This window comes from Ochlerotatus camptorhynchus, unplaced genomic scaffold, assembly GCF_037179485.1.
Source record: "Ochlerotatus camptorhynchus isolate MF236.1 unplaced genomic scaffold, CSIRO-AGI_Acam_v1.1 ptg000301l, whole genome shotgun sequence".
NCBI classification, from domain to species: Eukaryota; Metazoa; Arthropoda; class Insecta; order Diptera; family Culicidae; genus Ochlerotatus; species Ochlerotatus camptorhynchus.
This window is the reverse complement of record NW_027040789.1, coordinates 285,861-308,563: the sequence shown is the minus strand read 5'-3', so window position 1 is coordinate 308,563 and position 22,703 is coordinate 285,861. Positions and strand designations below refer to the sequence as shown.

The 22,703-nt window shown below is 39.0% G+C and overlaps 1 protein-coding gene across 4 annotated transcripts in view; it reads left to right on the top strand.

Annotated features, from left to right (window-relative positions):
* The window catches only part of LOC135707022 (calcineurin-binding protein cabin-1-like), a 340,814-nt gene that overhangs the window by 94,597 nt on the left and 223,514 nt on the right, over positions 1 to 22,703 (top strand). Inside the window, exon 10 of one of the 4 annotated variants that reach the window (XM_065228741.1) lies at positions 18,308 to 18,846. The exons of the other annotated variants lie outside the window; for them this stretch is intronic. Within the exon in view, the coding sequence (XP_065084813.1) occupies positions 18,308 to 18,369 (62 nt within the window). The 3' untranslated portion in view covers positions 18,370 to 18,846. Of the gene's footprint in view, positions 1 to 18,307; positions 18,847 to 22,703 lie in introns of those variants that run through there. 4 annotated transcript variants of the gene reach the window in all.

The window sequence follows — 22,703 nt, the reverse complement described above, 5'->3', positions numbered from 1 at the left end:
ACCGTCTATCTCCACATCTCGAGATGGGATGTAGACGTAATACTCTTTGTTATAACCCTCGTCGTCAGCAATATCATTTGCGATATTATATGTAGGCGCAGTTATACGCAGTTTGTTCCGATTGACCTGATGAAATTCGGTCCCCCGGGAAACGACGCGTCAATATTCTTTTAATCCCTAAGAAGTTAAGGACTTTCTCTTTCTGCCGAAAATAGACAACCCAAGGCGAGGCAGAGGACGCCTGATAATGGCGCTTTCTAAGTTTATCATTGGGAGGCTTACTGTCCCCCTTTGAACCATCCATTAGAAATCAAAAAATGTCGTCAAAAAGTAATTATTATTTTACTTTTTTTTATTAACGAACCACCCTATGTGGAATGATTCTACTGGAGGCAGTGATGCAAAATATCATGACACTAACGTGACACTCGTCTTCGCACCAACCGACTATCGCTGACAGATCGTTTGGTCACGCAGTGAGAGTTAGAGCCATGGCAAACAACAATCACCAGTAATGGTCGCTGCTCACAAGCGAAACGCTACACTCGCTGCTGATGATGAAAAGCACAACGAAAACAGTGAAGACTTCTGCAGTATGATCATGAGAAAAAGCGAAACGACAGAAGAAAATGAAAACAATGCCTACGCATTCCAAGTTCGTCTCGGCAGGCGCGAGTGTGTGAGTTACAAACAAAGCAGGCAACATGAAACGGAAGCTGTTGGGTTCACTCACCAACACACTCAAATAAGCAAGTAAAGCAGCAACTGCTTCAAAACGAGCACAGATGAGTGTCGTGATTGTCAGCAATGACCAGATAGGTGACGGAACACAACAAAAGACGACAATCACCAGTTGCTTTTTACTTCTTTCGTTAACTTGATGGATGGTCATGGAGAGAGCTTCGACGAGCACATTGATAGGAATGTACAAAGCGTTACTACCATCAGTTGTTTGGCGATCGTGATTGTGATAGGTCGCAACTCTGGCTGGGGGAGAGACAGACGATTCACAAGCAAACAGTCAGAGGAATGGGAATACAAAAAACAGATACGTGCTACTATTTGCCCTTACCGTTTCTACTGCTATACTGTTGCTGCTCTGCCACAATAGATGCCGGTCGTACACACCGTCCGTGCGGTGGCTCACTGCTTTCTGCTGGTTATTGTTTCCAGTCGTACACACCGTCAGTGTGGTTGTCGTCTATGGCTCTGGTAAAATCAATTTGATATCTTCGAGCGGGTTAAAGATGGACAGTCCGATTGTAGGCTTCGCCAGGATCGGCTGCTTCCTTATGTAATGCGCGAGTCACCTGAGGCATAAAAATTGCTTTCAGAAAAAAAAACATTTCGCGGTGAAAACACTTTTAAAGCTATGCCATGTGACGAGACAACAGGCCTTGATGTTGGCAGAAGAAGTCACCTCTGGCCTTGAATCAGTTCGTCGTCAACCGGGTGACAGCGGTGCTGGAACTAACTCCAGGTTACACTTGGAATTATATCAGGTCGGAAGAAAATCCTGCCGATGCCATCTCGAGAGGTGAATTGCCAATCGACCTGGTGAACAAAAAATCGTGGTGGAATGGCCCATCGATGCTGTGCAGAGCTGCAAAAACTCGACAATTCACGGTGATATTCAAAATTCAGCTTTGGTCACTCATTTGAGTTAACAGTCATCGTCAAGGTAAATCATGTCAATTGTCAGTGACAATGCTGTCAGTGACAAACATGTGCAGATTTTTGTTATTAGATAAATTTGAATCGAAATTAAATTAGTTGAGCAAAACAATTACATGGCCAATAACGTGAACAAGCATCTACGTCCTGAACTGCTTGGATAATAATAATGTGGCACAGAATGCACGAAATTCCTCTTTTTGTTACCAGATGAATCTTTGTCATTGACGAAAAAATGAATGAGATTTTGACGGAGGATTTTTTGAGGGTCGCGCAAAAGTCTTTCAATGACAATGACAAATCTCAGCACTGATGCTGTGGAAGCAGGCGTTTAAAACAGAGCCAGAAGAATTGGAGGAATCAGTCCTGCAAGGGTTCTGGCGGCTGTGACAAGTGAACCGCCAATGCAATTCAACAGAGTGAGTGATTACAGGAAGCTTCAAAGGGCTTGGGCCTACGTGATAAGGTTTATTGACCTGAAGAAAGAAAAAGATGTGATTAGTGTTACCAAGGGTGTTACGGCAGAAGAAATGGTGAAGGCCGAAAAGGTTTTCGTCAGGCTGATTCAGCAAGAAACGTTTAGTGATCTTCTGAAGTTGCTACGGTTAAGGTCAGACAAGTGACACAATCTGTCGAGTTTGGCTCCATTCGTAGGAGAAGATCACCTTATTCGTGTTGGAGGTCGTCTGAAATACTCTGCAATTCCATACGATGGAAAGCATCAGATGCTACTCCCAGAGAAACATTACGTCACGGAGATTTTGATTCGGAAATTGCATAAGGAGCATCATCACGTCGGTCAAAGTGGGTTGCTGGCTATTGTGCGAGAGCGGTACTGGCCAGTAAAAGCGAAACTTATCATCAAGAAAGTAATTTCGAAATGCCAAATTTGTGCAAGGTGCTATCCGATAGCAGGGAGTCAGTTCATGGGTGACATTCCAGAGTCCCGTGTAAATCAAGCGCCAGTATTTTCAAAGGTTGGAATTGATTATTTGCGTTCTCTAAGTACATGGTTGAAGTATAAGCAGTTGAAATTGAATAAAAGTAAAACTAAATTTATGGTAATTTCGCGGAATCGAGTAGATGAGAACGTCTCTGTTTTAATTGATGATGAGACTATTGATCGCGTTCGGGAGATTAAATATCTTGGCGTGATTATTGATGACACACTTAAGTTCAACTCTCACATTGACAATGTCATCAAGAAAATTGCCAAGAAGTATGGAATTCTATGTCGACTGAAAAACGATTTCACTATTGCCAGTAAAATACAGCTATACAAATCAATCATCTCTCCTCATCTTAACTTTTGCCCTTCCATTTTATTTCTGGCCAATGCAACACAAATATCGAGATTACAGCGCTTGCAGAATAAAATAATGCGTTTGGTTTTGAGATGTAATAGATTCACTTCCTCAACTTTGATGCTAGACGCCTTACAATGGTTGTCGGTGAAGCAAAGAATTGTATATTTGACTATGGTGTTCATTTTTAAAGTAGTTAACGGATTGCTGCCTCGATATTTGTGTGATCGAATTGAAAGAGGAAGTGACTTTCATAGATATAATACAAGAAACGCGGCTGAAATAAGAACACCACATATCTTGACTTGTGCTTCACAAAATTCATTTTATTATAAAGGAATAAATGTTTTCAATTCGATGCCTAGACATATAAAGCGTTCAGCAACACTTACAGAATTTAAAAGACACTGCATTTCACACGTTAAAACTGTCTTTTGAACAGTTATCCAGTGATTTTTTTATGAATTGACAAATTATGTATCTTGTCGAAGTTATCTCTAAAACGCTGTCCAGACTGAGCAGTTATAACATGTTATAACGGTTGTCAAATAATTGCAACACAGAAACCACCATCAAGATAGCGCTATAACATGTTATAACTCTATAGTCTGAACGTACTATAACGGATTATTTTATATGGATAACTGTCATAACGACTTTTAATCATTATTGTAGCACTGCAAAAACTATTTCTGTTCACCACGAGGGTGATGATGGATTTTAAATATTTGATTTAATAGTAGTAGATTAAAAAAAAAGTAGTCTACAAAGGTTTGAGCCTCGCGCGCGTATCACGGGTATAGAGAACTTTTTTTATTTTCTTTTTTTTTTCTTTTTTTTTTTTTTTTTTTTCTTTTTTTTTTCTTATAGAGATTTTTAGCCATAGGCTAGTTCATCTCTTAATATAGAGAACTGAATTTCGATTTTGTTTGCAAGATTTAATTATCTTAAAGATAAATCGTCCAGCACAAACCTTTGTAGGGGTAAGAGGTGGGACCATCATCATCATCATCATCATCATCATCATCGTTATCATCATCATCATTATGCCGGTTCGTTTCTACTGAACTAGGAGGAAGACGTCCAAAGGTTTACAAAGCATATGTGGTTGTTTTTGTATGCATGGTAGTAAAGGCAATTCACTTTGAAGTGGTCTCCAATCTCACGACGGACAACTTCATTGCTGCACTGCACCGATTTATGAGCAAGCGTGGTTTGCCAGGTGATATTCATTCAGACAACGGAACTGCATTTGTGTGAGCCAATCATGAGGTTGCTGCACTCAGGGACTTGTTCAATGGCCAACAACATCAGCGGAAAATGGAAGAGTTCGGTGCAGTGAAGGGCATTTGCTGGCATTTTACTTCTCCAAGAAGTCCTCATTTCGGTGGCATTTGGGAAGCTGGAGTAAAATCCATGAAGCATCATTTGAAGCGAGTTGTCGGTGAAACCAAGCTCACTTTCTTGGCGCAAACTGAAGCGGTCTTAAATTCTCCACCATTATTTCCAATGTCAGATGATCCTAACGATTTGTCGGTTCTGACTCCTTTCCATTTCTTGATTGGGCGATCGAGATTGGCAGTACCAGAACCTTCCAACAATGAAGAAAAGATTGGACGATTGAGCAGGTGGCAACACATTCAATTGATGCATTGCAACAACATTTCTGGTCACGATGGTCCAGAGAATATTTGCATCACTTTCAAGGTCGGCAAAAGGGGAATAGCAGCGTGAAGAAAATCGATGCTGGAGCGTTGGTTCTGCTTCTTGACGAAAATCTGCCTCCTCAGCAATGGAAACGTGGACGGATAATCGCTTTTATATCCTGGCAACGACGACGTGGTCCGTGTAGTGACGGTCAAGACTACGGCTGGCGAGAACAAGAGAGCAATAACCAAGATTGCCTTTCTTCCATCTGTTGAGCTAGAGATCTCAACGCGGGGAGAATGAACGGAAGAAAAATGAATGTCAGAATAAAAGAGAAAAAACTGGTTGCTTTCATGGCGCACAGAATGTGTATTTCAGCGCGGCGCAGGACACTATAGACAAGAGCTTTTTATGGATTCGTGGAAGCACAAAGCGCAAACGTGAATGAACCTGCTACGTTTGGACAGGCAGCAGAGATTAGGAGACAATAGGGAGAGTACAGTCCATTCAAAGGAGTCAATGAGTTCAGTTCGCTCTGTAAAAAAGGTGACAATAAAACTAAGAATTGTTCAAGGCAAAATCGTGTGTTGTGATTTAGTGACTAATTTTCCTGCACCAAGCTATCGAACTAAACAATCCCATATAAATTTTAAATCAAAAGCGCCAGCTCGTGTTACATCCTAATGAGCTGAAATTTTCAGAGAGTGGTTTTCTCACCTAATGGCACAAATCTATGGGTAGGCCCGTAGAAACAAATGATAAAAAATTTCCCCCATATAAATGTGGGCCAGTCTAGTCCACATTTGTGCAGATTGTCTGACAGAATTTCAATAAAAAACTGAATCAAAAGTCAATTGCTTCTTGTGCGCAAAGGCCAGTTGGCGGAACCCAAACTGTGTATTTGATGCAAGTTATGCGAAGGAACATTTTCTCCAACAATTTTCAAGCATCGCAATCGCTGACGCTGGTTCGCCAGGTTTTCGAATGGCTATTACTTTGACCTGTCTCCATTCAGACGGCATAATATTGTTCTCTAGTAAGGAATTGAATAAGTCTAGCAAGCGTCTTTTAGCGATTATGGGAGATTTTTCAGAAGATTGAATTTAATCATATCGCTTCCTGGTGAGGAGTTGTTCGATGAAAGAAGAGCCATAGAGAATTCCAGCATTGTGAAGGGTCTATCCAGAGAGCCGTCGCTTGGAGACGTTTCTCGAAGAATATGTTGTGCTGGAACTGAGTCCGAACAGACCTTTTAAGCGAATTTGAATATCCATCGGTTGGAGTATTCTTCACTCGCATTAAAAGATAAGCGGTTACGCATGTTGCGAGCCACCCTCCACAAGGTGTTCATTGAGGTTTCTCGTCCCAAGTAGCATTTATTGTTTTATTGCACTCTATTAGTGGTTATTGAGATCAATTTTATAAAACCGTCAATAAAATTAATAGCTCCAGCACAACCTCTTGATAACCGCTATAAGATCGTCTTCCAGCTTAGTGGACCACTCTTGATAAGGTTTATAAAGCATGTTTGAGAATCACAATAAAGCTGTCTTAAAACCTTTTATAAGAAAGCCCCATACTCTACAAAAGGTTCTCATAGCCTCTATAAGAGTAATATTGTATCCAAGCAGTTTTATTACGCTTTGGTGAAAATCAGTTATAAAGCCAATTTAATTTTTATTGGCTTCAAGGCAACCGCCATAAATTAGCTTGTTGTTGTTCTGTTCTGCTGAAACTTTTTTTTTTCCATATGGAAATCTTTATCGGTAAAAATAGGTTTGAGTGTTGGTGTCAAGATCATCATGCAATCAATTTTGTTTCATGGCGACATTAGTGAAAATCTTAAAGAAAATTTACGACTTTTTTGAAGTTCCAAAGCATATGCGCTTGAAATTTTATCGTGTATATTGGGATAATATGAGTGTTAAATAAATGCGCCTCCAAAATAATTCAAGTTAACAATAAAGATTGTTTCAGAAATCAAATGAATTTGATGGAATTACCTTAATTTTACAGAAAATTGATCTCAATACATAAATTCATACCAATGCACACTGGAAATCATTTCGGATCTCTTATTTAGCCATTATTTTATTGAAATTTCTTGGATTTTATTCCAAGGCTAATGGCATTTTCATAATGGCAATATGGCGACAGAAGACAGCAGGCAAGAAAAACACCAAGCGCAATTTCTTAAAATGTCTAATGCTTACATTGCACACTGGGTAACGAATCCAACCTAGCGGAGCAAAATTAATAACTCCGAAACGAAACATTTCCGTGACTTGGTGTCTTGGGCAAAATTTCTTATCATAATAAGGACTATCTATTGACATAAACAAATAGTTCAAAACTCTTCCGCAAATATGGTGCCACAATCTAACTTCTTTCTCTGACGTTTTGAAGAATTGATGTCTTGGGCAAAGTTGTTTATCTTGACAAAATGAACAGCTCTTTCAAAGACGTTAAATTTCCACAGTCTACTGGTTCCAAGCTATATGGAGTTAAAGAAAAAATGTTGAAAATATGGTTTTTTCTTTCTGTTTCGGTTTTTTTGCTTACAACTATATAATGTTATATTTTTCTCTTATGCAAATACATTAAATAAATAGCTTTTTTGAAGAAACATACTGTGCGTTTTAAGTCTTTACATGACCGTGGGGATGCAAAGAGAAAGTCGACGAAGAGAATCTGTCAATGTTACTTAGGACCTAATGCAATGTTCAGCTTGAATTCATTTTTTTTATTTGAGGGCAAATGTATATTCCTATTCTACGGGTGCAACCGATGAATTTTACAAACATTTGGAAAAGTTTTGAATGGTACATTAACCTTTATGAAAAGTTATGCGTGATTTCAACCTTTTTGTCCTAGGACTGTCACCATTCCATGCATTTCGACCAAGATTCGACAGTGTCGCCCCATGTATATGCGAGCGAAACCGAAAGAATTATAGAGATTGCTGACGTTTTTCTTACGCACACTACGTCGCGTATACGTATACACGAAATGTTTTCATGCTCATGCTAACAATTTTGTTGATATTTTTTGCGCTCCGCTTGGAAGTACCGGAAAATTTTGATTCTTTTCTATGTTGTAAAAATAAACCGCCTATTTACATTTCTGACAAGTTGCAACTGAATGCTTATAATTGTTTTAAAATAACCATTTCATGACCAACTAGTTTTATTGCGCTTACTCATAAAGCAACAAAAGGATTTATTTTTGGGTTTTATAAGGGCAATTCATAATACTTTATTTTATACTTCAAAGCAATCATAAAACCTTTCATAAGTGAAAATAGCATAAGCATCAGTTGGTTTTTTAATTAGCTTTATAGGGGTTTTGTAGCTAGCTATAAGAATGTTTCATGACTTGCATTGTATATGACCGTCATAAAGCTGTAGGTAATGGTTGCAGCTGCAATAAAACCTTTATAAATTTTGAATATAGCCAAGCAGCTCTAGAATTGTTACTTGGGGTGAGAGGCCCTCGACGAAATTGCGCCAATAACCGCGTTTTTTTTTGCTTTGATTAATTGTTTCAGCTTTGTCTCAAGCTTTGAATATTCCTCGAAGTATGTGGAGGATTTTTGTCTACGAATCAGATTTTTCTACATACAATTTTGTGCATTCTTCGTCCCATCCAGATGCGGCTGGTCTCCTTTTGAAGGGTGCACTTTGAACTTTTATTTTTTGTGCTTCCAGTGAGCTTTTGTATATCAAATCGGTGAGGAATCGATATTCTTCCAATGGTGGAAGCGTACCTATTGATTCGACACCGATTGTCACCGTCGTTGTATATTTCTGCCAATCTATGTTATTTGTAAGATCAAATGGAACTCGAGATGATTCTGCAGAGTGAGGCGCACACTTAATTGAAATGATGATTGGCAAATGATCACTACCATGGGGATCATTGATAACCTTCCACAGACAGTCCAATGATAGCGATCTTGAACACAAAGATAGGTAGTGTCGGCTTTCTCGAGCCGGAGGTTTTGCTATACGTGTTCGTCGACTTCACCAGTGTTCACAATAGTCAAGTGGAAATCGTCACATAAATCGTAAAAAATAGACGCTCTATTGTCATCATATAGATTGTGAATGAAGTAACGAAATTGGGTTGGTAGCGGAATGCTGGTTATATTCCATTTAATTCCACTTAAATAATTTTGGTATCCATGACAGATACGTATTTCGACTGCAATGTGCAGTCTTCATCAGTGTCATTCCCACTACGTATTTCGACTACAATATGCAGTAGTCAGTGTCATTCCCACTAAAGAACTTATCAAAATCTAACCCCCTTAAGTACTCATCTCCTAGGTAAAAAAGTCCAGTGCAAACCTCAACCTGAGCTGGGTTTTAAAAGCCAAACGATCAAACTGACGTTTGTCCGAAAACAAGCAGATCCAATCTTGATACCCGATCCAGGTTGGAACTGAATAATAAACGAATTTGCTAAAAATTTTAGCGAAGATTTATTGAAATACATTGCATTCCCTTACGGACTTCAAAGTAACGGTTTGAAGTTTTCTTTGTTGATGGATACCAATGGTTGCTTTGATTGCTAGCCTCAATTTCAATATTTAGAGGGGAATTCCTATTTACGCAACGATTTTTTATTGGTTTTACTTTTTACGGATCCCTTGATAATTGGGCTTCGGTAATGTGGATACGATATGCGGTCAGCATCCTTATTCTTGGAGCTCAAGCGTCATGGTATCCGAAAAAATGAATAGCTGCAAAATCTCTATCCATGAATAAGCATTCGTTACTGCAGGTAGTACGTGTTCATGCAGATATGAATTCTTACAATAATAATTATTGGTTATGATACGATTGTATAACGCAGGATAAGACTTTTTCCTTGATACACCATAGCTATCGCCTCATCCGTGATTTTGGAAGAGGAATGACCGTCATAACCGTATTTATGCTCGAAATGAGATGACGGTCAATTTATATGTCTGTTAATATTTCCTCGGTGATGTGATGGTAGCACATGGTAGATGTTAGTGATATTGCGAATGAGTGAGAAAAGCAAAACAACGATATCTCACGGTTGTTGTGTCATACTGGGTAGAAGATTTACGGAGAGAGGGTTCTCAGTTGTTTTGATTGCTAAGCGTAGGAATCACTTTTGTCAATCTAAAGGCTGTCAGTACCGTGATGCAACTCAGCACTGGTTGGAAGAGAGGTAGAAATTAAGCTTCTAAGAGGGTCTTGTATGTTGAACATATTAAATATGAATTCCACAATGTCCGAAAAAGCTAGCAAACCTCGTTCGGACTTGGATTTCTTTTGAGAAGTTTGAGGAGCAGCTTTATTATTTTTCTTATCTTTTTTTGGGTACTGGTGGGAAATTCCTGCTGTTGCCAGGGATTGGATCAGCAGAGCCTTCGGTTACGTTTTTTCGTCCCTATTACCCTTATTTTAGTTTTCTTACGGCGCAATTTCGGGAAGGGGCATTTTCTATTTGAGAATCCGTCCATTTTTGATGATGCGTATACCACCGTAGAACCACCTTCATTAGATGAGTCAGAGTCCGATTATTCAGCTGACAAAATCGAAAATTGGTTTGCATCTTGGACGGCTGATGCAGCCTTTACAATTTGAGCATATGTCTGCTTGGAGCGTTCAGAGATTGAACGCTGCACTTTTTCGGAGTGCTGCTTGCACATCGGGCACTCCTCTTTGTGGTTTTCACCACATTTGCCACAACGAGTTTTGGTGCCGCAATGGCTGGCCGAGTGTCCCACCCTTTTGCAGTTGGTATAATTGTATATCCTGTGTACAAACAGCCGTATCGGAAAAAAACACCATCAATTTTAACAAAGTTTGGGAGAACTGAACCAGCGAAAGTCACCCAAAAAGAGTCTGAATGCCAATAAACTTTTTTACCGTCTAGCAAAGATGCTGAATGCAGTTGCCTTACATCCAGTTTTTTCACTAGCGCGGTAGCGAACGTCGAATTGTTAAAACTTCCCGAGGCACGTTTCAAGTCCTCGACAGTCAGACTCGCGTCGGAGACCACGTCTTCTATCTGCACATCTCGAGAAGGGATGTGGATGTTATACTCAACACTAAAAAGCTCGTGTTCAGCAATTTTATTTGCCACATCATAAGTCGGTGCTTCTACACGCAGTTTGTTGAATCTTTCCTTGTGTACCAAGATTCCCGGATACTTACGCAGCAAGTCTCTCGAAATGTCGAAGTTTTCAAAGGTTATTTTTAGGGCGAAAAAAGACAATCCATGGTCCTTTCGAAGACAGTTGGCAGTATCTTCGCGCAACGTAGGAAGACGCCATAAGTGTTGTGCAAAAGCGGTGCACAACCGCTTAAAAAGAAAAAAAAAACTTAAAAATAACCTTCACCAATTAATTTACTTAACTACTAGTTGTTAATATTTTGTTGCCTGGTGTGCGAGCAATCATACAAAACAAAAAAAATATTATCAAAAAATATATATAAAAAAATATTTAATTTTTACTAGTTGCAAACCTGCCTCACCCTATTAGGGAGAGCACACTGTCACAAGACTAACTTTGCTATATAAAAGCAAGGCAATCGGAAAAACTATCCTATTATACTTATGCCGGTTGAGTCAATAACCGCATCAGCTGGCACTCGTTTGCTGCTGCTTGCTTGCAGCTGCTGGTGGCGATACAATGGAGAAGATGATGGTGATCTTTCACCGGGATTGGTAGAGATGGACACTCAAATTTCGGACACTGCACTGTGATGCGAAAAAAAACCACCCGGGTGGAAAACATCACAAGTAAAACTTATTGTCGTGTGAGAGACCATGACCTTGTTAACCGACTCAGCGCTCGATACGGAATTAATACATTTTTTCCTTGTCTCTCCATAAACTGTCTAAATTCAGTTGCATGATGGTCCCCCACCAACACATCAGGTAATCCAAACCGGGCAAACATGCACGCAAATTTCTTCAAAACTTCCGTTCAATTGGTCCCGTGGGGCATATATTCCAACTCCAACCATTTAGAAAAACTGTCTATGATTAGTAAATAAGTTCAGCCCTTTAAAGTAGGTAGCCACGGTGAATATGTTTTTGCTTTTGGTACAATATTAATACGGCAACATATATTGCAATATACTGAAGTCGTTTTTTACACGATTTTTTTACGCGCTTTTTTACACGGTTTTTCGCGATTTACACGGTACGTTTTTAACGATTTCTCGACAACGATACAACCTATCGACTTGATTCCAATTACATTATCCGTTTCAAGCTATAGGTAATTGAATGGCATACTTTTACCATTTTTTGTGTAAATACAGAATTTTTAAAATATGTCTATATGGACCATAGCATGCTATAATTACAATTGGCATCAGAATCCGATTTTATTTAAACAATTGAGCATGTGAAAAATCAAAATCTCGGTAGTTTTTTTTTACACGGTACATATCCCCGGTGTAAAAAAAAGACCTACACACTTAGATTTTTTGCCGAGATGGGCACCACCGAGCAGCTCGGTATTTTATTTTACTGGAAATTCTGTAAAAAATATGTTTGTTAGCTGAGATCTCGGCAAAATTCCCGTTTGTTAGCTGAATCTCGGCAAGTTTTTCACTGAGATCCAGCAAAATAAAATGCCGAGCTGCTCGGTGGTGCCCTTCTCGGCGAAAAAATCTAAGTGTGTAAGTGTATTTAACAAAATTCTCGATATCACTATTAATACCAAACCAATATACAGTTCGTCGAGCAAGCTGTTTCAGTTTAACAATGCCGTCGTGATTGCTTTGAAGCAATTGCAGTATATTCCTTTGCATTACTTTAGGTATTACTACTCTGTTTTGAAAAAAAAAACAGACAACCGTTGTAAATTTTCAAATCCGCATGATTAGCATGAACATTTCTCTACTCACGACTTATTCTTTTGCTTAGTAAGGGAAAGAGATTCTTTTACTACTACCTTATAATCCAAAGGCATTTCGTATGAAAAGTTGCGTAATCTCATGTCAATCATCGATAAAAACGATCCCTCAAAGCAGCCACCGACCAACAACGCCATCCTGACAAGTGAACCGGACAGCGAGAAAAATCAACTTGAAAGGAGGGAAAGTGTAGTACCCCCTCCACTTTCACAATAAGGAGCGCAGCAGGCTGGAGGATCCGTCCGGGACGTCTTACCCCAACCCGTTGATGGTGAATCCCCCTCTGCGGTTGATTTTGAAGCAGCAGAACGAAACACACTGCACACACACACACACAACTGATCTACCACAAGCAGAGGTGGCAACAGTACATTTTTTGAAAAACCATCGTGCAGAGCGAAACAAAACAGCCAGCACACGGGCGACCGTGTATAACTACATTCCAAGCGAACAGCGGAGGTAGAGAATAAATAAAATCTCGCAGCCTGATTTTTCCAAACAGTTTATTGTAATGAAATTTTAGTTGCAGGCTTGCGTGTGACAGTAAATTACCAACTCCCTTATTTACGCATAATTTTAACATCAATGCTTATGAGTGGTTAGTCTTCATTCTTATCTTTTAATTCCATGCAATAAACATCAAATAAATGCAGTAATTAGCCAGAAATCAGCAAAATTCTACACGACATAAATTTATGTCGCGCGCGCCGCCGGTCTTGTCTGCTTCTTTGTGCGAAAATGTTCTGTCGCTGGCAGAAAACAGTTTAGAAATGTCATGACATTTTTGCCACTTGCCAGTTTGTTTTTGTGTGTCGTCACAATGGTTATCGCAAAATGTATCAAATGTTATGGAAAAAATGTTAAACTCCAGGACTCGTGCCACCACTGACCACAAGTACACCCATAGCCAAAAAATCATCTTCAGAGTTGTTTCTGGCCAACATAAGCCACCACACATCATCATCGCCACAGCAACGCACGATCGAATTGAACCGAACCGGTAGTGAACTGGTATCTCGTAATCGGCGTGGGGAAGGAGAGCATGGAGTAAACTCCTTCTTCCCAAAAGGGGAGTGGATGTCCGGGGGGATAAGAGTGGGACCAGTTACGAGTGTCTTGCACCCTCCATTTCCTCATGAAATCCGGTTGATCCATCAGGTCCAACGCACAAGTCGTCATCATCATCTTTGTCGTCAGTAGTCAGCAACAGTCCACCCATGAAATATTTTGCCCTCCAGTGGAACATACGTGGTCTACGTGGCAATATCAGCGAGCTCAAACTGCTCATCAGCCAGCATGAACCGTCCGTTATAGCGTTGCATGAGACGAAAGGGAACAACCGAGTCATTGCGCCAGACTTTGCCGGCAAGAACTATACCTTGCTTCTTCAAACCGGTAATCGTAGGTACTGGAAGCAGGGAGTGTGCCTTGCCATTCGTGAAGGAGTTCCATTCGAGCGCATCGCCAGCGACATGTGAATGCTGTGGAACGGTTATGGATGTCCTGCACGTAGTTCTACACTGCAGGAAATTTGAAACAATCAGGACGAAACATGAGATCCATCCAACTAGTCTTTATACGGCACTATGCAACGATGATGACAGTGAAAAGCGGTTATTGAAGTTCCTCCATAAAGCTAATATCTATAAAAAATTGTGAAAACGAGGAAAAAAGATTCAGATGACGTTAAGGACAACAGAAGAAACAGAGTATGATGAGGAAGAAACATACAAAGTGGGAGCAGACATGAATGGAGAACAAGATGAAGAAAGCGGAGCAGAAGATCAAGTGAAGAACGAAAGAAAATCAAGAAGACGAAGGAGAAAAGTTGCCACTGCCTAAGGGCAAAAATGGAAGCTGATAAAGACGACAGAAGATGATGCGAAGAAAGCAGAAGATGATGGTTATGCAGAGGATGAAGTAGAGCGCGAAGCAAAACGAAAAGGGGTGAAAGAAGGCAAAGGTAAATACAGGCACAAACAAGGATGAAGAAGATGGCGATAAAGAAGGTGAAACCGGGTATCAAAAGAAGATTGAAGCGGATGGAAATCCAAGAAGCAGAAAATGAAAAGATTATGGAGGGGAAGCAGAAGCTGTCGAAGAGGAAAAGAATATGGTAGCGGATGGGAATACAAGAAGCAAGAAATATGAGACGACGAAGGGAATTAGTAGCAGGCGTAGAGGAAGAAAATTGTTATAACATGATGGTGAAGAAAGGAATGAAATAGAGAAGAAAACAAAAAGTGCAAAGAATTGAATCTGAAGTGATGAATATGTAGTGGAACGAAGCAAAGAAAAGAAGATATAGCAGTAGCAGAAGCGATAAAATCTGGACCGGAGCAGTATAGAAGCTAAGTGTGAACTTAACAATTAACACTAACACCACATAACACACACTGTACGCTAACATTTTTTAAAGACACAAATGCATCAGCAGATGTAAAGTGTCGGTAATAAACAACAACAACAAATCTAAATGTTCAAGCACTGATACTGAAAGAGGAAAACGGGAACAGAATTGCCGATGCTCTTTTCTTGCAAAATCAACTGCATGTTAGTTTTGAACGGGGAGCAATATTCTTGCACGGCTCGCAGTGCCGGTGGGTGTTTTCCCAAGTCTGAATCCAGTATACCTCAATGACTCGGAAAGGATCGAATATGTACAACTAAGGTTCGTAGGAGTTACGAGAGCCGCTGCCAGTTTATCAATCAGGAGACCCTGCGGTCTAGACGAAACGTATCCAGAGCCTTGTTCGTAGCAGACATTCTTCAGAACAGAATCGATTGCCCCACCGTTCTGCGGGATATCGCCTTAAATGTCCAGCCCAGAGCCGTGGAACAATCATATGCTGCGCTTACCTCTACGCCGGACAAATTATGGGATGCATACCGCTATCGATGGCATTCAAAGGACCTTCAATAGAGTCGCCTCGGTATTCGACTACGATATCCCTCGCCTTACGATACGCCGCCGATTTACTGAGGTCTTTTCTGAAGCGACGAACAATTGAGGAAAACTCTAAGATCTTCTTTTATTATTATTAGTGTCCAGTGATTGTTTAGTTTGTTTTATGTTTTTCTTTTACCACTTAACTTATGAATGTTAGTCTTAAGTAAAACATCATTAGGACCAAAATGGTATGTTGATGTGGACATCCATCTAAATAAAAACCAGGAAGGAGCGTGATACCTACCCGTTAAAAAAAGAAGTCGGCGTTGTCCATTTTATTAGAAGGCCTGTATCGAATATCGTAATCATATATTGATAGCTCCATTTGGTATCTTTGTAGCCTTGTAACAACTAATGGATTTTTTTCTATTTTTGCCAAACACTTCCACGAGCGGTTTGTGGTCAGCGTATATAACAAAATGTTGTCCATACAAAAAAGTATGGAAATTTTTTACTACACTGACTACGGCAAGAGCCTCCAAATTAAAGATATTTTTATTGAGATTGATTTAGGGAGAAAGAAGTAAAACTCACAGGCTTCACCATTCAGCAACAGCAAATACTCCTCTCAAACCACCCCAAGCGTCAGTTACCACAACTAGAGGCTTTTTTGAATCAAAAAATTTTAACACTTGGGGTTTCAAAAGATATTTCTTGCTTTTTCCTTATTAGAGATTTGAATAGATTTTTCTCCTTTACTTTACTAAAACCTTTGGTTATTATTAGTTAGGTAGGTTCCGATTCTATACATTGTAGTTTAATTTTTATACCTGTGATCTTGACATTGTTACCTAGGGGATGAGTACTTAAGGGGGTTAGGTTTTTGATAAGTCTTTAGTGGGAATGACACTGATGAATATTGCACATTGTAGTCGAAATACGTATGGATACCAAAATTGTTTAAGTGGAATTATTTTTTTTTTTGCTATTTAAGCATTCCGCTAACAACCCAATTTCATTACTTCATTATGATGGCTACGAAGCCTTTGGGGTTTTTTCCTTATTATTTCAATAGATTTGTCTCCTTTACTTTACTAAAACCTGTAATTATTATTAGTTAGGTAGGTTCCGATTGTACACATTGTAGTTTCATTTTTAAATCTGTGATCTTGACATTTTTACCTAGGGGATGAGTACTTAAGGGGGTTAGGTTTTTGTTAATTTTTTTGGTGGGAATGACACTGATAAAGACTGGACATGGTAGTCGAAATACGTATGGATACCAAAATTATTTAAGTGGAATTGAATGGAAGATAACCCTTTTTTACTGTTTTATTGAAGCATTCCGCTAACAACCCAATTTCATTACTTCAATATGATGGCTACCAAGCTTTTGAGATTTTTTCCTTATTAGAGATTTGAAACGATTTTTCTCCTTTACTGAAACCTTTGTTTATTATTAGTTAGGTAGGTTCCGATTCTACACATTGTAGATTATTAAATGGAAGATAACCCTTTTTGCTGTTTTATTTAAGCATTCCGCTAACAACCTAATGTCATTACTTCATTATGATGGCTACCAAGCCTTTGGGATTTTTTCCTTATTAGATATTTGAATTGATTTGTCTCCTTTACTTTACTAAAACCTTTAATTATTATTAGTTAGGTAGGTTCAGATTGTAGTTTCATTTTTATACCTGTGATCTTGACATTTTTACCTAGGGGATGAGTACTTAAGGGGGTTAGGTTGTTGATAAGTCCTTAGTGGGAATGACACTGATAAAGACTGCACATTGTAGTCGAAATTCGCATCTGTCATGGATACGAAAATTATTTAAGTGGAATTAAGTGTCATTGTTGCTGTTTTATTTAAGCCTTCCGCTAACAACCCAATTTCATTACTTCAACATTTCTTGCTGTATTCATATGCTGCACTACATTCTACTCCAGATTAATTGAGTGTTCTTCTTTAAAAGCTTATACTTTCGCAGATAAATTTGGTATAAATTTATTAAAAAAAATACCAATCAAAGAAAAGCTTTCAACTGGGTTTTTTCGCGTTTTAAATTATTTTGATTTTATCCAATGAAGGAGAAAGCCCATTGTCCCATGTCCGAGAAAAGAAAGACTGTTTACAAAAAAACTTACATTTATTTAAATTTACTTTTATGTTTGCAGCCTCAAGGCACATCAACCAAAATTTTTACACAATCTTCTATTGTTTCACAATGCGATTAGCACGTCGTCTAATAACATGTAACTTCTTTAATTCCTTTTAAAACTTGGTCCATTATTTTTTTTAAATGTATACTTGTGGCAAATGATTATAAGTATAGGTACAATCCTTTAACCTCCCTTAGCTCAGTCGGTAAAGACGCAGCTACAAAGCAAGATCATGCTGGAGGTGGCTGGGTTCAATTCCCGGTCCAGTCTAGGAATTTTTCGGATTGCCACACAATTATACCAATGCAAAAATGGTACAGGCATCGAAAGCTCTCAATTAATAACTGTGGAAGTGCATCTAGAACACTAAGTTGAGAGCACGCAATAAGGTAATATGCGACATGCAATAAGCTTGAAATGCGAAGAAGAAGAAGAAGAAGAACAATCCTTTAACCGTATTTATCGTCATACACTTTTTGGAACTCTGTGTAGTTGTACTTGAGTTAGGCTCCCGCTAAATCTATTGAGAAAAACATTTCGCACCTGTTAGGGTAGCAAAAATATCTTGGTAATGGATAAACATCTGGAATTATACGCTGGTTTATCGATACTTTACAATCGATTAAAAGACGAATGTTATCATCACGTTTTATTACTGCCATTACTGGCGATGCTCATTTGCTTGTATTTATTGGTGTTATTATTCCGTCTCTTTCTAGGAGATCCAAATGATCACATACCTTTTCTCTCAACCGAAATGGTGCAGAATAGGCTTTTTTAAATATTGGTGGACCATATTTCAATATAATATCAGCTTTGTATCCCAAAATTGGTTTGGAGAAATCATTAACGAATAAAGAAGGAAAATTTGATTGAATATCACTAATAATTCTACCCTTGTTAATGTCATTGTTAAAAGATACTGCATTAATATTTATGTCGCAGGAGAAAAAATTCCTCCATCTATGAAAAAAATATATTGATCCACTCTCGACCCATCAATGGTATAAAATCATGCTGAGTATCCCATTCTTCTTTTTTTACCATCTAGCTCAACTATACATTTAGCCTTGCCTAGTAATTGTAACTTTATCCCATCAATAACAGCCAAACGACGATCACATCGCTTTAAAAACAGTTCCTTGAAATGCTTACAAAAATCACTTTTACCAATAACTGATACCTCAGACCCAGTGTCCACTTCCAGGGTCAATCCTACTTCATTCACCAAACAATCAACTAAACATGTATTATTTACATTGGAATACAGTGATAGTTGGTGTCATCTCCGTCAGATTCTGACGCATTTTGTTGCTTCCTTCCCAGGCTTTTGAAATACTCCTTGTCCGTTGGTTCCTCCATAGAATTATTCAAAAACTTAACCGAATTACGGCTGTTTTTCAATTTGTAACAGAAACGACGTATATTCCCATTATGAGACAATCACGCACAGCTTTATCTTTAAAAGTTCCAAATTCGCACTGCTGGGATTGCAATTTGAGCCCTAATATGAAATCCTCAGCCGATTCACCAAATCCTTGGACACACGTATAAAACTTATACTGCTGAATCAAAACAGAATCCTTTTTGTCAAATCTTTCTTTCAGTTTGGCAATAATTTGTTGATAATTTAAAGTTGCGATTTCAACGCTAGGATACAAAAAAAAAAAATCAATCAAAATCATCAAAAACATGATCTCATTCCGTCTCGCACGCTGAGCCGGTCAAGTCGCATCGGTCTCGTTGTACGACACTATCATTTAACGGCGCCGGTGGTGTAGTGGTAAGCGTGATTACCTCTCACCCCAGCAGGCCTGGGTTCAATCCCAGTCGGCGCCGCCGGGATGTTCTGAGGCATAACATCTCTGATCACGCCTTCCTTCGGATGGGAAGTAAAGCCGTTGGTCCCCGGTTCATGAGTTGATGGGTCGATAGGTAGGGTCCAGGTGTGTGGGAGCTGCCTTCCTGGCACGTCGGTAGCATTGGTGCTCAGCACGGAAAACAAGATCGACGGAAAAAACAAACCAAAGGAAAAAAAAAAAAGACACTATCATTTGAGTTTTTGAGTTTTTCCCCCACGAGGGGTTTTTTTCTCGCCAAACTTAGTAGTCTTAACACTATAGACAACTAGTGCGCGAGTGACCAACAGTCCGCATCGTGCTCTCTTGCCGTGCGGATCTATTTGCTTTTTGCTGAAGGAAGTGTTACTACTACCTAAAGCTACAACAAATTTAAACAGCACTTTTCAGTGCTCAACCTGTAACCTTGTTCAACTCTTATTCCTCTTCGACCCTTGTTTGGACCCTACCCGAGGTAATCCTTCTTGGATATCGATTTGGAAAATTCCTCTTCGATCCTTCAGATTCTTATAGTAATCTGCTTGGAAGTCGATTTGGATAAAAATTTACTGCAGCCATGGCGCCTAAACGCAAAAGAAAGGGGCAAACTCTTGACCCCCCTTCTGATGAAATTAATTTGAGTAATCAATTTGATTTGCTCACGGATGATGAGAATGATCCATCATCCAAGAAAAATTCTAGTAAACTTTCCCGGCTTAATGCCAAGAAGGAAAAGATTCCCCCTATTGTGATAACCACTACCGATTTCCATGCTCTACGCATGGAACTTTTGAATTTCGTGAAAGTTAAGTTTTCTCTACAAATTGGACGTCGGGGTGAATGCCGTGTATTGGCTGAAACCTAGGACGGATTTAAATGTCTTCTCAAGTATCTTACTGAGAAGAAGCACCAATTTTTTACTTACGACACCAAAACTGAACGTGTGTTCAAGGTTGTCATGAAAGGACTGCCCAGTGGTGAATCCCTGGATCAGATCAAAGATGAACTGGCAAAATTACTTGGAGTTGTGCCACTCCAAGTAATCAAAATGAAAATGAAATCCCGTCCTGGCGATTCGCGCAACGGGATTTCTAATGATTTTTATTTAGTTCACTTCAAGTCTAGTGAACTAAACAACCTTAAGGCCTTAGAAAAAGCTAGCCTTATGCTCCATGTCCGAGTGAAGTGGGAACACTTCAGGAAGACTGGAGGAAATTTCCAAAACCTCACCCAGTGCCGTAAGTGCCAGGGATGGGGTCACGGAACTAAAAATTGCTACATGCCAGCTAAATGCATGAATTGTGGTGATTCCTCTCACGCAAAGGACGACTGTCCTGTGAAGGAAGATCCTAAGAAATTTAAATGTTCAAATTGTGGTGAAAACCACAAATCCATTTTTTGGGAATGTAAGACTCGCAAAGCGATCCTACAATCTCGTTCTAACCGTCAGGTAGGAAACGCTCCACGTTTCCGACCAGGTACAAATTCCTCTGCTGTTAACAACGGTCAGCGAGGAACAAATTCTACATTCGTACCCGTAGGTACAAATATCTCCCCTGCTTCAAATGTTTCATCTGTACCTACTCCCCTCGCTGCTAACAATGTTCATCGAGTTAATGGAGCTACCTATGCTGCTATTGCAGCGGGTAGAAATCAAAATACTAACCAACGTTCTAACGGAAATTTTGACAATTTTGACTTAGGAAGCATTACTGCCCCCAAAATGGAATTTTTACAGAATTCATTAATTGACATGATTTCTGATATGCTTAAATCTAACTCCATGGTTGATGCTATTCAAACTGGAGTAAAATTTGCAAATAATATTGTCATGACTTTAAAATTCAGTAATGGATTTTAAAGCATTAAATATTGTAAATTGGAATGCTCGATCTCTTAAAGATAATGAAGACGAGCTATTTAACTTTTTGAGAGTTCATAACGTGCATATTGCCGTTATAACTGAAACGTTCCTTAAACCTGACCATAAGGTTAAGAAGGACGCAAATTACTTGATTTATAGAAATGATCGTCTTGATGGACCCTGTGGTGGCGTTGCCATCATTATTCATAGACGAATCAAGCATAAAATTCTTTCTTCATTTGAAACCAAAGTTTTTGAAACTTTGGGAGTTTCTGTTGAAACAAAATTTGGACAACTTACGTTTATAGCTGCCTATTTGCCATTCCAATGCGTAGGCCAGCAAAAGAATTTTCTCAAGGGTGACCTCCAGAAACTTACCCGTCATAGGTCTAAATTCTTCATTATTGGTGATTTTAATGCAAAACACCGCTCATGGAATAATGCTCAAAGCAATTCCAATGGTAATATTCTGTTTGATGATTGTTCTGCAGGTTATTACACTATTTAATATCCAAACAGCCCAACATGCTTTTCTTCTGCAAGAAATCCCTCCACTATTGATTTGGTCTTAACTGATTCATGTCAACTTTGTAGCCAATTGGTTACCCATGCTGACTTCGGTTCTGATCACCTTCCAGTAACTTTTGAAATATCCCAAGAAATAATTTGTAATCTCAACAGCTCTACTTTCAATTACCATAGAGCTGATTGGGAGCAGTATCGAACATTTATGGAATATAACTTCGATCCAAACATTCCTTTGCAAACCAAAGATGAAATTAATTATGCTCTTGAATCTCTGACTACTTCTATAGTTGAAGCAAGAGCTGCCTCATTACCAAAATGCGAGGTTAAATTCGATTCAATTATAATAGACGATGATCTTCAGCTCTTGATCCGTCTTAAAAATGTCCGTAGGAGACAATATCAAAGAACACGCGATCCTGCCATGAAAGTTATCTGGCGGGATTTGCAAAAACAAATTAAAAAGCGATTCTCTGCCCTGAGGAACAAAACTTTTGAAAATAATATTTCTAAATTAGACCCGAGTTCCAAACCCTTTTGGAAACTCACAAAAATTTTGAAAAAACCTCAAAAGCCTATTCCAGCGCTTAAAGAAGGTGGTAAAATTTTGATAACAAATTTGGAAAAAGCTCAGAAACTTGCTAAGCAATTCGAGAGTTCCCATAATTTCAGTTTGGGTCTTACTAGTCCTATTGAGAATCAGGTTGCTCGGGATTTTCTGAATATTTTCTCTCGGGAAAATATTTTTGATGATTCCTGGGGGACTGATTTGGACGAAGTAAGGTCTATAACTAAAAATTTTCAAAATATGAAAGCTCCAGGTGATGATGGAATTTTCTATATCCTCATCAAAAAACTCCCAGAGAGTACCTTGTCTTTCTTGGTAAA